Source organism: Asparagus officinalis, chromosome 1 (genome assembly GCF_001876935.1).
Source record: "Asparagus officinalis chromosome 1, Aspof.V1, whole genome shotgun sequence".
In the NCBI taxonomy this organism is placed as follows: Eukaryota; Viridiplantae; Streptophyta; class Magnoliopsida; order Asparagales; family Asparagaceae; genus Asparagus; species Asparagus officinalis.
Genome location: NC_033794.1, coordinates 118,757,390 through 118,771,683, shown reverse-complemented (window position 1 = coordinate 118,771,683; position 14,294 = coordinate 118,757,390). Strand labels below are relative to the sequence as shown.

Here is a 14,294-nt window from a genome sequence, read left to right as displayed (position 1 = left end):
GATCAACCAGTAACCCTAGTCTCCTCTCCCTCGTACCCTAACTCCATCGCGTGGTCGAAGGAGAACTTGGTGGCCGTTGCCTCTGGTCACCTCATCACTATCCTGGTAAAATTCGATTAAAACCCTAGTTTCTTTCTCCAATTTGTGATTATGATTTTGATTTTTTTCCTTTTATGTTCAGAATCCGGCTTTGCCTGTGCGGCCTCGGGGATTGATAAGGCTCCCCCCGAGTATTCCTTTTCGGATTGGGGTTGTCGATGAAAAAGGTAGTTTATTTCAACTTTCAGTGTTTTTTTAGTTAATTTGTCGAATTTGATGACAATATTTGAGTAGAAAGATTGGTTCTTTTTATAAATCTATGTCGAAATTTGTGTTTGTAGAGCGTCTTACTCCCTGCATAATGCCGCTTAGTTTAGCCCGTGATGTTAGTCCATGTGCACGGTCGATATCGTGGTCTCCTCTGGGATTTGCTCCGAACTCGGGGTAAATATAATCGTTTCTTTCCTTTTTTTTCTTTATCATTATAATAATCATAATTGTAGGATAGACTTTGCATTTGCTAATGGGTCTCACATGTCTCTACTCTTGGAAGATATTTGATTCTTATGGTAGTAAAATAAATAGGGCTTGTATTTGATTACCATCACTCTCTTTTGAATAGCTTGTTGCTGTTCTTAGTTCTTGATTTTAGTTATTTAGTGCTAACTGTGCTACTGAGAACTGAGCCATGTTGGACATCGTCCCATGTTATGATGTAGAGAATGAAGCTAGCTTTTATTGCTGTTATTACAGGTGTTTGCTGGCTGTTTGCACAACGGATGGGCGGGTGAAGGTTTATCGATCACCATTTTGTGAATTTCGTCCTGAATGGGTTGAGGTGAGCTGTAGCAGGATAATACATACTCATACCTTTGTGCGTACTTGTGTAGTATCCACTATATTCCATAATTACTTGAACATTCTGAAAACCTTGTTCAAACAGATGTATGCTTGCATAATTGGATTATCATGTACATTTTTTTGTCTCTTACATCCCTATATTCTTGGATTATTTTGTACATCTATACTTAGGTCATTGAGCTTAGTGAAGAAATTTTGAGGGCAAGAGTACCCCTTAAATGAGAAGTAGTGAGAACTAAACAGCCATGCTGACCGAAACCTTTCCTCCTTATAATTATTTAAAAAAAAGTTATCATAAAAAAGCATAACTTTTTTCTCCATCTGAACAGCCTGAAAGATAACTTCTTAAGTTGTCTTTATGTTGAGCTCTGGCTGTTCAGCTTCAGTTGTCAAAGCTTTAATTTTCTCTCCTCTCAGCCTTATTCCCGCAAAGATAATACAACGTATTTATCTGAAAATTATGATTTTGGTTTGAAAAATTGACTGGCATTCTGGTGTTCATTCTTTAATATTGATGTCTATGATGGATAAAGCTTTCAAGATCCTTTATCTGCATGCTAAATGTTACAACCATTTGCTTTTTGTGTATCTTCTTATCCTGCAGCAATACCCATGTTGTGTTGGACAACAGTGTATATATAGGATGTTGGCACTCATTTGACAACCCTCTCTATTAACACAACAGTCATAGTTGCGCGATTCCCTGGACCCCCCTCGAATTGTCAAACAGTTCATGCGAACCGATTCCCTGTACATTTACGAACCGATTCCCTCTGATATACGAATTGGTTCCCCAAAATTAGCTTACCCCTTACTAAATATGAGGGGACCAAAGTTGATTTACAAGTTTGTTTTCATGTCCATGCACTTGGATTTTTTTATACGTTTCGATAATATCATTGAAAGTATTTTTTCAGTAAGTGGAAGTTATCCAAAGTTAATAACTAATTTCTAGATCACTATTTCTTTAACTGCTGTTACTAAGACGATTTTGTCTCGGCCTATTAGTAGCTCTTCAGCTGAGAGAAATTGGAGTACTTATTCCTACATACATAGTGTGAAAAAAGGAATGGATTGAACAGTGGAAGGGCGGATAAGTTAGTATTCATCCATCATACATTCACCTCCTGTCACGATTTTGTGATAATTACAAAGCTGATTCGTATAAAGGATGGGATATGGATCTTACTAATGATAACTTGGAGGATTCTTCAAGTAAGTCGGAGGAGCTTAGATGGAATTGTTTGAACTCGAAATTAGCATAAGATGCACTTGATGTTAAGGGGAAAAAGTTGCAAAATAGAAAAAAATTTATTAAGAGGCTGTCCAATATTTAATGTTTTAAGTTTTATGTATTCATAAATTATAAAAATAAAGTATTAAAGTATTGTGTATGAAAAAAAATATTGAAATGCATAATTAGTTTTTGTAGTTTCTGATTTCCTACTATACGCTTTGAAAAATGATAAGCGTACTCAGAAAAAATTACACCGTATCCTATATCGAACTTGCGTATCGAAGCAAGCTACCCCCTGTCGAATCTAAAATTTCAAAGTCTCGAATTCGTACGACGACCCGCTACGTACAGCAGACTATGTAACTATGACGACAGTACACTATATTTTTTAGTATTGTGGGACAACATACTTTTGGCTCTGATAATCTGATGTATGACACAACCTGATGTCTGTTACTGGAAGTGTTAGCCTGCTTCTATGGCATCGCTAAAGATTATGACATCTGAGCTATCTTCTCTATTTTCTACCTAGGTAGCAATCTGTTTTTGTATAGTCTTTTACTTTATTCACCAAGAATAAACGAGTTGTATTTGGTGCAATGACATGCCACTGAGGCGTTAACTAGAGTAAATGAGATCTAGAAAGGCAAATATTGTTATTCGTTAGTTATAATTATGACTAAAAAATCCCACTTTGTACAATGGAAAGAATGCAATGTAATTAATCTCTGAGAAAGAGACAATCTGTAGACTGAAAGTAGTTGCAAGCAGTACTTTTGTGATATTTGTCAATGTCAGTGGAACAGACATAATATTTAGATCCCATCTGTCTAGGTTTGAAGGAAATTATTTAACTTGGGTTATACTTGCATAAAACTGAAGCTCTTTTTAATTAAAGCATGTTGATCTCTTCATAGTGGACTATTGGCTTATCCCTTCAGTTTTACCTTACTTTCTTTTTTCTGATTTTTATGCATAATATACACAACAACTCTTCTTTTTGGATGTACACAATAACTCTTCTTTTTGGGCAGCCTTTTCACTTAGTGTACACAATAACTGTTCTTTCGGGCAGTCTTTTCACTTATAGTCCTTTACCAATTTTGAAAATAGTATTGTTCTACCAAGATCTTCAATATTTACTCACCTGTTAGTTTTATTTTTTTTAGGTTCTAGACGTTTCTGAGATGCTTTATTGCCATCTTAAGAGGATAAGTTTTCAGAATGGTTTTTCCGCTACATTTGCTCAAGTAATTTCTTCAACTTTTTTCAGTCATGTGGTATGGTGCCTAGGGGTGCATTCGGTTCGGATATGACACTTATCATATCCATACCGCTTTCTAAAAATGGCTGCAGATATTCTTATGAAAAAGTCATAACCATATCTTCATCAAATTTTGGATATGGTTTCGGATCGAATCGGATATATCCTAACTGTTTTGCACTCTAATGGTGCCGAAGTCGTCGTGCTCCAAAATTTATTTCCTCAATTTTTTGAAGAGCACTATATCCGAATTTATTGTTCTTTCTTCTCTTAGGAACAAGTTAGTGCAGGCTGCATCAGTGAGAGGGGACCTATTAATTCTATTTCTGCCGAGGTTGCTGAGCATCGAAAAACACGGGGAAACAAAAGGTGCATATTTTTGTAATGTATTGTGATACTTGAGCTTGAGAAGGCTACATCTGGTTCTGGTTATGTCCTTTTGTGCATGCTAATATTTCTTTTATTGCAGTTTAAGATGATCATTTTTGCCATATTGTTTTGGTATACATTGTGGTAATTGTTTAAGCCGACAAAAAGTCGTAAATGTCACTTGCGTTAGGCCAACTAAAGTTATAGATATTTAGTAGATTTTCATTATGATCTTAAAGTTAGATATTGGCTTTATGTAGCATGGATACTTCGATGAAAGATGTACTGTTATCAGATACACACCCAATACTTTGGTCATCTGATATTTGATATGATTTACACACCGCTTTTGACCTATCCCAAAATTTGGGAACATATCATGGATGCATATTTGGATGTTAAAAGTCAAACACTGAATGATGGATTCAAAATCATATTTGATTTGGAAATGGATTGTTTATATAATTCTCTAGCTTATTTAAAGGAATATGATTATTTGTGCAGCTATAAATTTTTGCAACTTGACAATATTTTGTAATATCTATCATCATGATCCTGACCATCCTAGCATTTAAAATTCATTGTAATGAACGGTAATACATGCATACAAACTGAAGTTTATTATAACTGTATTGACAATGCATTCATATTTGTGCATGTGTATGCATGTATTTTTTTGGAACATATGCAAAACTTTTTCTGTTGTCCTCACATACGTGTCTTGTTGTATCGCCATGTACGTATGATGCCGTACGATAGTTAGCTAAATGGGATAATGATATGTGCAATGGGAAATATTTGTGTTAGAATGGAGCTTAAGCAAAAAATATATTTAAAAAAATAATAATTAAAATATCAAAAAACCAAATAGATATAAATCACATGAAAACTAATCCTTTGAAAAAATAAGCGTAACACTATATATTTCTCATTTTATATGTCTATTACTTACTTTTCTAACATATATTGTATTCCGTAGAAGTTTAGTTAATGTAACAAACAAGTTCTTAGGTTTATTTTAGCCGATTTTATATTATTTGACGGATAAATAGCTTATGCAACAAGAATCTATAATTAAGAGGGTGTTTGGGGGGCTTACTTTTTAGTCGAAGTAGCTTTTAAGCTAGCATTTTTTATGTCTACTTGTTTCGTAACATCATAGAATAAGCCATCTTTTAAGTCCCATTTTAACAAGCTAGTATACCTCAGCTTTTGAAGAAACTAGCTTGTAAACTCATCCAAATTAGTTAGGCTTGACCAAGAAAATTGCTATGATGCCCATACAATTTTTATAAATACTTTATCATGAAAACTAAAAGCCACCAAAAGCTAACACAGCTTGCTTCTTAAAATAATCCCATATGTTAGATAATAAATATCAAAATAGAGTGATTCTAATATTTACAAAGGATGATATAAAATATTTCATTATGGGGAAAGACGTTGAATAGAATTGTGTTGGAAAGGAGTCTGAATAGATTTGGTCAAGTAGGTGATTTATGCTCATCTGTTTTAAGCGAAGTTCTAAAGACACCATGAATAAAATTTCTTTTTTCCCCCTTCTTTTTAACAGAGTTAATGCTAACTGTGGTTGTACCCTCATCCCGTATCTTGGTTCATACTTCACAGGTTTAGCTCTACTTCTTGTGAGACATGAGCAAAGCTTGCTGAGAACTAGATACTTATTTTCTTTTGTACTTTTACTGTGAGTAATTGTTCTTTCACAGTTAGTAAACATGTAGAATTTATCTCGATCTGATGTTGAGTGTTGTCAAATGCACATACGAAGAGCATTCGAGATTTAAAATATAAGAGAGATCACATTATGCTTCTTCCATATATATCCCCAGGCAGATTATTGTCCCCATGCTAGGCCACTATGACGGCTTGATCATTGCATGTTACTGTATCAAATGTTTTGAAATGAAAGTTCCGAGATTTTATGTTCCAGTAATCCAACTGATTGGCAAAGTCAGTGCTATCTAGCTCCATTCACAGAAGCACGGGGTGTCAAACTGATTAAACCTTCATGGTAATCACTAATCAGCATTTCATAAAGCATATGTGATGCAGAACAAATTAGAAGTTAGGATCTTATTAAAGATTTGATTTTCTTTAGTGCAGGGATTTGGTTAGGATGAAGATATTTACATATTAGAGTTGCTATTTTGTTAGGATGTTTTATTTGATGTTATCTATTCGGATTTCGTTTTAGTTCTATAAATAATGATGTGCTTTTTCATTTGAGGGAGAGGAGAGAAAAATGATTGTGAGAAACTCTGCATGTGAATTGTAGCTAGTATTAGGCATGTGAGTTGCCATCATGTGAAGTGCCCGGGTGTAAAGCCCATCATTTGTGTCTTTTTTTCTTAAATGAAGAGTGCAATTCCAATATGTTTTTCTAGTTTATTTTATCCAAATAATCATTTCAACAGATTTCTATGCTTCTGTTCCCCATCAATATGGATGTTTGTTCCCTCATCAAAACCCCTATCCCAATCTCTCAAGCAAAATACACACATAATGCGCACACACATACCTCTCCCACGCATGCAGTTGCCCACCCAATCCCATGCACACTGAGAAAATGTAGCCAGACATCCATAATCACAACCAGTTTAATCACATTTGTAAAGGTGAACTTAGTAATTCATTTCTCAGATTATAACTCACTATACTAGGTCTTATATATATATAAAAGTGATGTGTTAAAGTTTAGATCTCTCTGATGTGGTCTTTTACAAGATGGATAACATTGTTCTGAAATAAATAGCTTACTATGGAAACTTCTCAAGAGTGTTTTCAAAGGTGCACCTCATGCGTCCTATGATGCAAGGCGGTGGCGAAGCATCCCGCATCTAATGCGGCAACAACTCTTTGCACCTTGCAAGTGCCGCATGCTTCGTACAGGAAGCATGCAAGACATTCATTAATTTTTATTCTAACATTTCAATTGGGTCTTTATACCTGATAATCCATATCTCAAAAAGAAAAATAAACTCATTAGTCTACTACACTAGACCAATTGAGGACCTTAACTCATTCTCGTTCGCTATTTGATTTTGCTTCAAATTAGCCTTGATATGACTTTTGATTTGGAAAATTATGAATTTTACTACTATGTTGGATGTGTTACTGTGTTAGCATAGTGAATTAAGACCTCATTTTGTTATTTGGTAGTAGATACTATCTATCTTGACATTTTTTTATGTGAAAATTCATAAAAACATTCTTTCATGCTTGATTTGAAAAATTATGTGTGCAGTGCTTCTCGCTTAACTTGAGCACGCGCATTGCATTGTGCCTTGCGCATGTGCGCGCGATGGGACTTTGCACCCAGATTGCGCATCACGCATTGATAACACTGCTTTTAACTATATCAAGTTATAATTTTCAGATTCAAAACTAATACTTTCAGTTTCTTTCATCATGTACTACTCTACGCAATTACTTTATGCAACTAGATAGGTCAATTCTAACAGTTCAAGATGTTATCCACCATCATTGAAATACATCCATCTTGAAGGAGCAGTAAATGTTTGGTACAATTCCTTCCTGAGGAGGTAGATAGGTCTATTCATTTCAGTGTACATTCTCATGGTCTTGGTTTAACATTACCCTTTTCTCTACACTTGTTGGTCCCATGTACTTGGGCCAACAAGTTATCATTCAAATTCAAATTTTTTACTAAAGTAACACTCAAATATATTTGTCGAGTTTTCAAATATTCTCAGTTATGTCTTATTCAGTGAAGGCCTGCAAATAATTTATGCAATTTTTCTCATTGAATGCCCTGAATTTTTGACCCATCAAACATCAGCATTGTGATGGTTTTAACCTTTTCTACTTGCTAACTACAATCTCTATACTCTTGTTAGGACCCCTGTTTTCGAGGAGATAAATAGAGGCTCTCCCCTTTTTTTTGGTGTCGGAAGGAATAGACAAAAAATCTCTCCAAACCTAATCCAGGGACACTTATATTAAAATCATCGTGAAGTTGTACATATCTGTTGACTATCATTCTGATGAAATAGCTGCTCCACAGAGTATGATTATGATTTTACTTCATGTAATAGCGGGACTTGATACTATATGATGAAACAAAACTTTATGTTTTCCAATATGTCTATTAGGGAAAGTTGAGTGACTGATGTATCATGGTGTCATCAATTAAGTGTTCAAGTTTTACATGGGGCTCTATTTATCTTATTTGTCAGTTCTTATGCTTCTGCTCCTGTAGACTATTATCTACTTCGCTCTGATGTTTTCATCAGTTTATTTTCATTATCTGCTATGATTTTTTGCTCCTCTGTTTCCAGAACTTGAAATTCTTTTCCTTCTACTTCCGATGTGTTGATCTAATATCTGCATTTTAGTTGTGTTTCATTACATTTCTTCAATATTTATACCTTTTATGCTCCATAGTCTCATCTGTCACTTCTCTCCATTCTGCTTCTGTAAATTATAATCTACGCCAGTGTTATGTATTCACCTGTCTACTTACATTATGCATTATGATTTTATCATCTGTTTTCACTTCCTGAAATTATGTTTCTGTCTACCTAATTGATGCTCTATAGGCATGTATAGGCACTTTTCCTTTCAACAGTCCTAGTAGTACATTGGGGCATTAAGAAGATGATCTTATTTATTTTCAGTGTGGTTATTTGTGCTTACATTATTTTTTACATACGGAGTCCATATTTTTCCTTTTCAGAATTCAAGTAAATGATGCCGGGTGTCTAGAAGAACTGCCAAATGGTGGAAATGTCAATTACCTTGACCAAAACACAGATGATGAGCTTTATGTTCCACCAAAGAAAACGCGAAAAGTGACTACGAGTAGAAGAGCTGCTATTAATCCATGTTCCAGTGCTAAGCAAGTTTCTTCTGCTAAGGTCTTACATTTATTTTTTCTTTTACTTCTTTCAATTTTCTCCTATTATGTATAAATTGCACCATCAATTGATGCCTACATTTCTATTAGGAAGTTTATTTACTGTTTGCATCATTTAGTTTATTAATAATCTACAACAATATTCTGTGCAGAAATTTGCAAGGCAACAATCAGTTAGAGCAGAAAATGATACTCCCGAATTGATAACGGCAAAGCAATATACTTTTCGCAGTATGTTGTTGTCATCACTCACTGTTGCCTGGTCGCCTGCAATAAAGTTACCAGTAGGTGATCATTTAAATGTTAACAGTTTCTCTATACTTGCTGTTGGCGGAAAGGCTGGTAATATTTCTTTTTGGAGAATAGACAAACCTCAGTGCTACACCATTGAGCATGGCAGGGTTCCTGTTGAACCAGTGTTCATTGGACTTCTCCAGGCTCATAATTCTTGGATCACTGCAATGAGCTGGGGAATGCATTCTATCAATTCATCAGGAAACCAGTTAGTCTTGGCTACTGGGAGTTGTGATGGTAGGTGAGCCCATATAAAAAAGAATATTCTTTTTCGGATTCCTTAACTTTTTAAGAACAGTAAGGCCTTGATTCAAGTCTGTGTGGGGTTGGGACATGTATCCATTTTCTAGTTTCATTTGAGTTTAACCATTACTCGTTTTGTTATACTTAAACACTTGATAGGATTCATATAATGTCTTGATTACCGGACTCCCTAATGCAAGGATTTGGTGATAGGCATATAGATATGTATATGGCATCCCTGATCTATTGCTAATATAACAAGTATTTCAATTTTGAGACTGCTTTCCTCTTGATAGTCAGTAATCTATATTCATTTCTAAACTGGGTAAGGTTGTGAGTGTCAATCAAGTTTTTGATGAAAATCAGTTGGTTCTTTCTCCATGACTAAGGTTTACCTTATTAAGTATTCGGATCTCAAGCATTGGTTTTGAGTTTCTGTATACGATTGGTGTATGATCTGTACTTTGTGTTTTCATTTTTTCTTAAGATTGCAAAAAATTCTAAATCATACTTGAGAATTTGTAATTGATCACTCAGATTACCTTATTTACTAAAATTTATATCAGGGTTGGTTTTATTTTCTGTATACGATTTATTTGTGGTCTGTGTTTCTTCTGATTCTAAGATTGGGACAGTTTTACTGCAAACTTAACAATTGGTAATTTAATAATATATTTGCAGTGTGAAGATATGGTTGGGACATGTTGAAAGATTGATGAATTCTTCAGAAGATGATAATCCTCCATTGTCCTTGCTTCGGCATGTAAGATCTCTCTCCCTCTCAGCTCATTCTGTCATGCATGTGCCACATACGCATGGACGCACCAAAGAATTAGACCTTCATGCTATTTCCTGTGGAAGTTAATCATTTTATTATGTTTTTGTAACACTATTGAAGTATCCCTCCAAAATAGGTGACGGAGGTGACATCAATTCCTGTGTCAACAATTTCATTGGTCGTGCCATTACCATCCCCTGATAAGTTTTTTCTTGCAATTGGGAGAGGATCTGGGTCGTTGGAAGCATGCATCTATCAGATATCTAGCAACAAAGTAGATAGTATGTGTCTGTATAATGCACATAACCAAGCGGTATGCCTTCTGTTTGAGACTAAATCGGTTATTATATTATTACGGAACCTAAAATATTTCTGATTTGAGAACAGGTGACAGGTCTAGCTTGGGCTTTTGGTGCTCGTTGTTTATACAGCTGCAGCCAGGTAAATAGACTTTGACCTCTTTGTTGTTTCATGATGTAAATTAAGTTTTCAGCATGCATGCGCATGGAGACACATTAATCAATAGAGTGGGTTATAGGGTATTGAACAGTATTCAACAAAATAAGAGGAATGCCCATAAGCTTAGAAAGTGACATCCTTCTGGAAATACGGTTTCTTAGCTGTAAATGAAACCTAAAAAAACTGCATATTAGTGAAATCATAATATATCAAATAGTTAGTGAAATAATTTAATACACGTCATTTCAAAATAATTTCTGAACTTTAAAAATGAATGATGAATGTTAAAAATATAAAATTACTACTTCTCTTTTTACTAAACTTTAATTTGTACTAAACTTTAATTTGATCAATGATGATGATATAGATAAGAAGATAAAAATATCAATGAATGATAGTGATATTGATAAGATGATAAAAATATCATTGAATGGCTGGTGATATTGATAAGACGATGAAAAGATAGTTTATGGTAATTTTAGTAAGGAAATAATATCAAATTTCTTAGTCATATATGTAGACTGTAATACAGAACATAATTTTCTTATATTTAACTTGTTTTTTTAACAAGTGATGAGAGTACTTAATACTTATATTGTTAGAAATATACCTATATCATGTTTAGTAACAATCGAAATTGATACTCTTAATTTTAGAACATAAATCTTATTGAAGATACACTTTTTAGATTCAAGTAACTGTAACCACAAGTAGCATATTAGAAGAAATTGAAATTGATGAAATATGTAATAAATTGATCGGTGTGTTTGTAAAAAAGTCAATAATGATCTTCAACATGGACGTCCTGTCGACCAAGCTTTGATTTACTACTTTCATTATGATTGTACTCTTCTATTCAAAATTGAAATTGATGAAATATTTAATAGGTCGATCTGTGTTTTTTTTGAAAAAGTCAATAATGATCTTCAGCATGGACCTCTCATCGACCAATTCTTGATTTTACTATTTTCATTATGATTTTACTCTTCTATTCAAAATTAAATTCTTACTAAATTGAAAATATAGCAGTGGTTATAACTTATAATCAAATAGTCAATGGCTTAGTATTGTCCTCTTTGAAACTGTTATGGTATTTTATAAGAGGCTTCTGCGGAGTAGATCTTTAAAGTGACATCGAATTCCAGTAGGCCATTAAAATCAATAATAGTGCCATCAGAATTTTCTATATGGTGTTAACTTTGAAAGATCTGCTCCATTGAAGTTGATTTATGTAAGTTAAAGTGTGTAAAAACTAAATGTTGGATGTTTTTGTTTTTGCCCACTCATCAAGTAGCCACAAAATATAAGGTCTAAATAACTAGTGCTCAGTTTTATAGCCTAGAATATTGCAAAAGAACAATAATTAGTATAGGTTAGATCGTGACATCATGTTTGCATTTTAAATTTGAATGCTCAAAACTCTTATGTATAAACAACTATCATTTTCTACCATTTGATTTCTTCTGCCTATTTGATGCATAGATGAAAAAATCTAAAAACTTGATTTTATTTTTTTTGGAGATCATAGCTAATATAAATCATTGAGTGTATTTATCATTGGATCTGTGTAATATTAGATTGGGAAGGATTCATTTGGCAATCCTTGTTGAAGTGCCTACACAAGTAATAGCTGTTTTGTTCCCAAATAACTGAAACCTGTAACTACAGTTGTAATTTGCAAAAAGGCAGATGCAGTTACGGTGAGAATTGCTTGTTTCACTATTTTTTTTTTCAACTACGGTTGTAGAATGAAAATTTTGTAAAAAAAAAAATTGAACTTTGATTCGGCTACAAGTCTGTCTTGCAGAAAATGGCTCATTTTGTAATTGCGGTCATAAAAAATTACAGTTACAGGGAAGCAACCAACTGCAATTGCAACTTTAGGTGTCCGTTTTCTGATTGAACTGTAGTGCAATTGTAATTTCAGCTAACCAAGCAAGTCGTAATTGAAATATTGTTAGATTATATACTAGATTTGATAACGGCCATTGTCTATTTTAAGAGAAAAGTGGTTGTACCTTAAGCATCAAGTTACAGGGAAGCAACCAACTGCAATTGCAACTTTAGGTGTCCGTTTTCTGATTGAACTGTAGTGCAATTGTAATTTCAGCTAACCAAGCAAGTCGTAATTGAAATATTGTTAGATTATATACTAGATTTGATAACGGCCATTGTCTATTTTAAGAGAAAAGTGGTTGTACCTTAAGCATCATGAATGATAGTGATATTGATAAGATGATAAAAATATCATTGAATGGCTGGTGATATTGATAAGACGATGAAAAGATAGTTTATGGTAATTTTAGTAAGGAAATAATATCAAATTTCTTAGTCATATATGTAGACTGTAATACAGAACATAATTTTCTTATATTTAACTTGTTTTTTTAACAAGTGATGAGAGTACTTAATACTTATATTGTTAGAAATATACCTATATCATGTTTAGTAACAATCGAAATTGATACTCTTAATTTTAGAACATAAATCTTATTGAAGATACACTTTTTAGATTCAAGTAACTGTAACCACAAGTAGCATATTAGAAGAAATTGAAATTGATGAAATATGTAATAAATTGATCGGTGTGTTTGTAAAAAAGTCAATAATGATCTTCAACATGGACGTCCTGTCGACCAAGCTTTGATTTACTACTTTCATTATGATTGTACTCTTCTATTCAAAATTGAAATTGATGAAATATTTAATAGGTCGATCTGTGTTTTTTTTGAAAAAGTCAATAATGATCTTCAGCATGGACCTCTCATCGACCAATTCTTGATTTTACTATTTTCATTATGATTTTACTCTTCTATTCAAAATTAAATTCTTACTAAATTGAAAATATAGCAGTGGTTATAACTTATAATCAAATAGTCAATGGCTTAGTATTGTCCTCTTTGAAACTGTTATGGTATTTTATAAGAGGCTTCTGCGGAGTAGATCTTTAAAGTGACATCGAATTCCAGTAGGCCATTAAAATCAATAATAGTGCCATCAGAATTTTCTATATGGTGTTAACTTTGAAAGATCTGCTCCATTGAAGTTGATTTATGTAAGTTAAAGTGTGTAAAAACTAAATGTTGGATGTTTTTGTTTTTGCCCACTCATCAAGTAGCCACAAAATATAAGGTCTAAATAACTAGTGCTCAGTTTTATAGCCTAGAATATTGCAAAAGAACAATAATTAGTATAGGTTAGATCGTGACATCATGTTTGCATTTTAAATTTGAATGCTCAAAACTCTTATGTATAAACAACTATCATTTTCTACCATTTGATTTCTTCTGCCTATTTGATGCATAGATGAAAAAATCTAAAAACTTGATTTTATTTTTTTTGGAGATCATAGCTAATATAAATCATTGAGTGTATTTATCATTGGATCTGTGTAATATTAGATTGGGAAGGATTCATTTGGCAATCCTTGTTGAAGTGCCTACACAAGTAATAGCTGTTTTGTTCCCAAATAACTGAAACCTGTAACTACAGTTGTAATTTGCAAAAAGGCAGATGCAGTTACGGTGAGAATTGCTTGTTTCACTATTTTTTTTTTCAACTACGGTTGTAGAATGAAAATTTTGTAAAAAAAAAAATTGAACTTTGATTCGGCTACAAGTCTGTCTTGCAGAAAATGGCTCATTTTGTAATTGCGGTCATAAAAAATTACAGTTACAGGGAAGCAACCAACTGCAATTGCAACTTTAGGTGTCCGTTTTCTGATTGAACTGTAGTGCAATTGTAATTTCAGCTAACCAAGCAAGTCGTAATTGAAATATTGTTAGATTATATACTAGATTTGATAACGGCCATTGTCTATTTTAAGAGAAAAGTGGTTGTACCTTAAGCATCA

General features: G+C 33.4%; 1 protein-coding gene across 1 annotated transcript in view; it reads left to right on the top strand.

The window, feature by feature from the left end:
* The window catches only part of LOC109829178, a gene marked incomplete at its 5' end in the record, with an annotated part of 19,756 nt that continues 5,468 nt past the window's right edge, over positions 7-14,294 (top strand). Inside the window, 11 exons of the mRNA XM_020396323.1 lie at positions 7-105; positions 182-266; positions 381-483; positions 793-877; positions 3,307-3,387; positions 3,676-3,770; positions 8,488-8,668; positions 8,820-9,202; positions 9,886-9,967; positions 10,119-10,295; positions 10,370-10,423. Of these exons, the coding sequence (XP_020251912.1) occupies positions 7-105; positions 182-266; positions 381-483; positions 793-877; positions 3,307-3,387; positions 3,676-3,770; positions 8,488-8,668; positions 8,820-9,202; positions 9,886-9,967; positions 10,119-10,295; positions 10,370-10,423 (1,425 nt within the window). The remainder of the gene's footprint in view (positions 106-181; positions 267-380; positions 484-792; positions 878-3,306; positions 3,388-3,675; positions 3,771-8,487; positions 8,669-8,819; positions 9,203-9,885; positions 9,968-10,118; positions 10,296-10,369; positions 10,424-14,294) is intronic.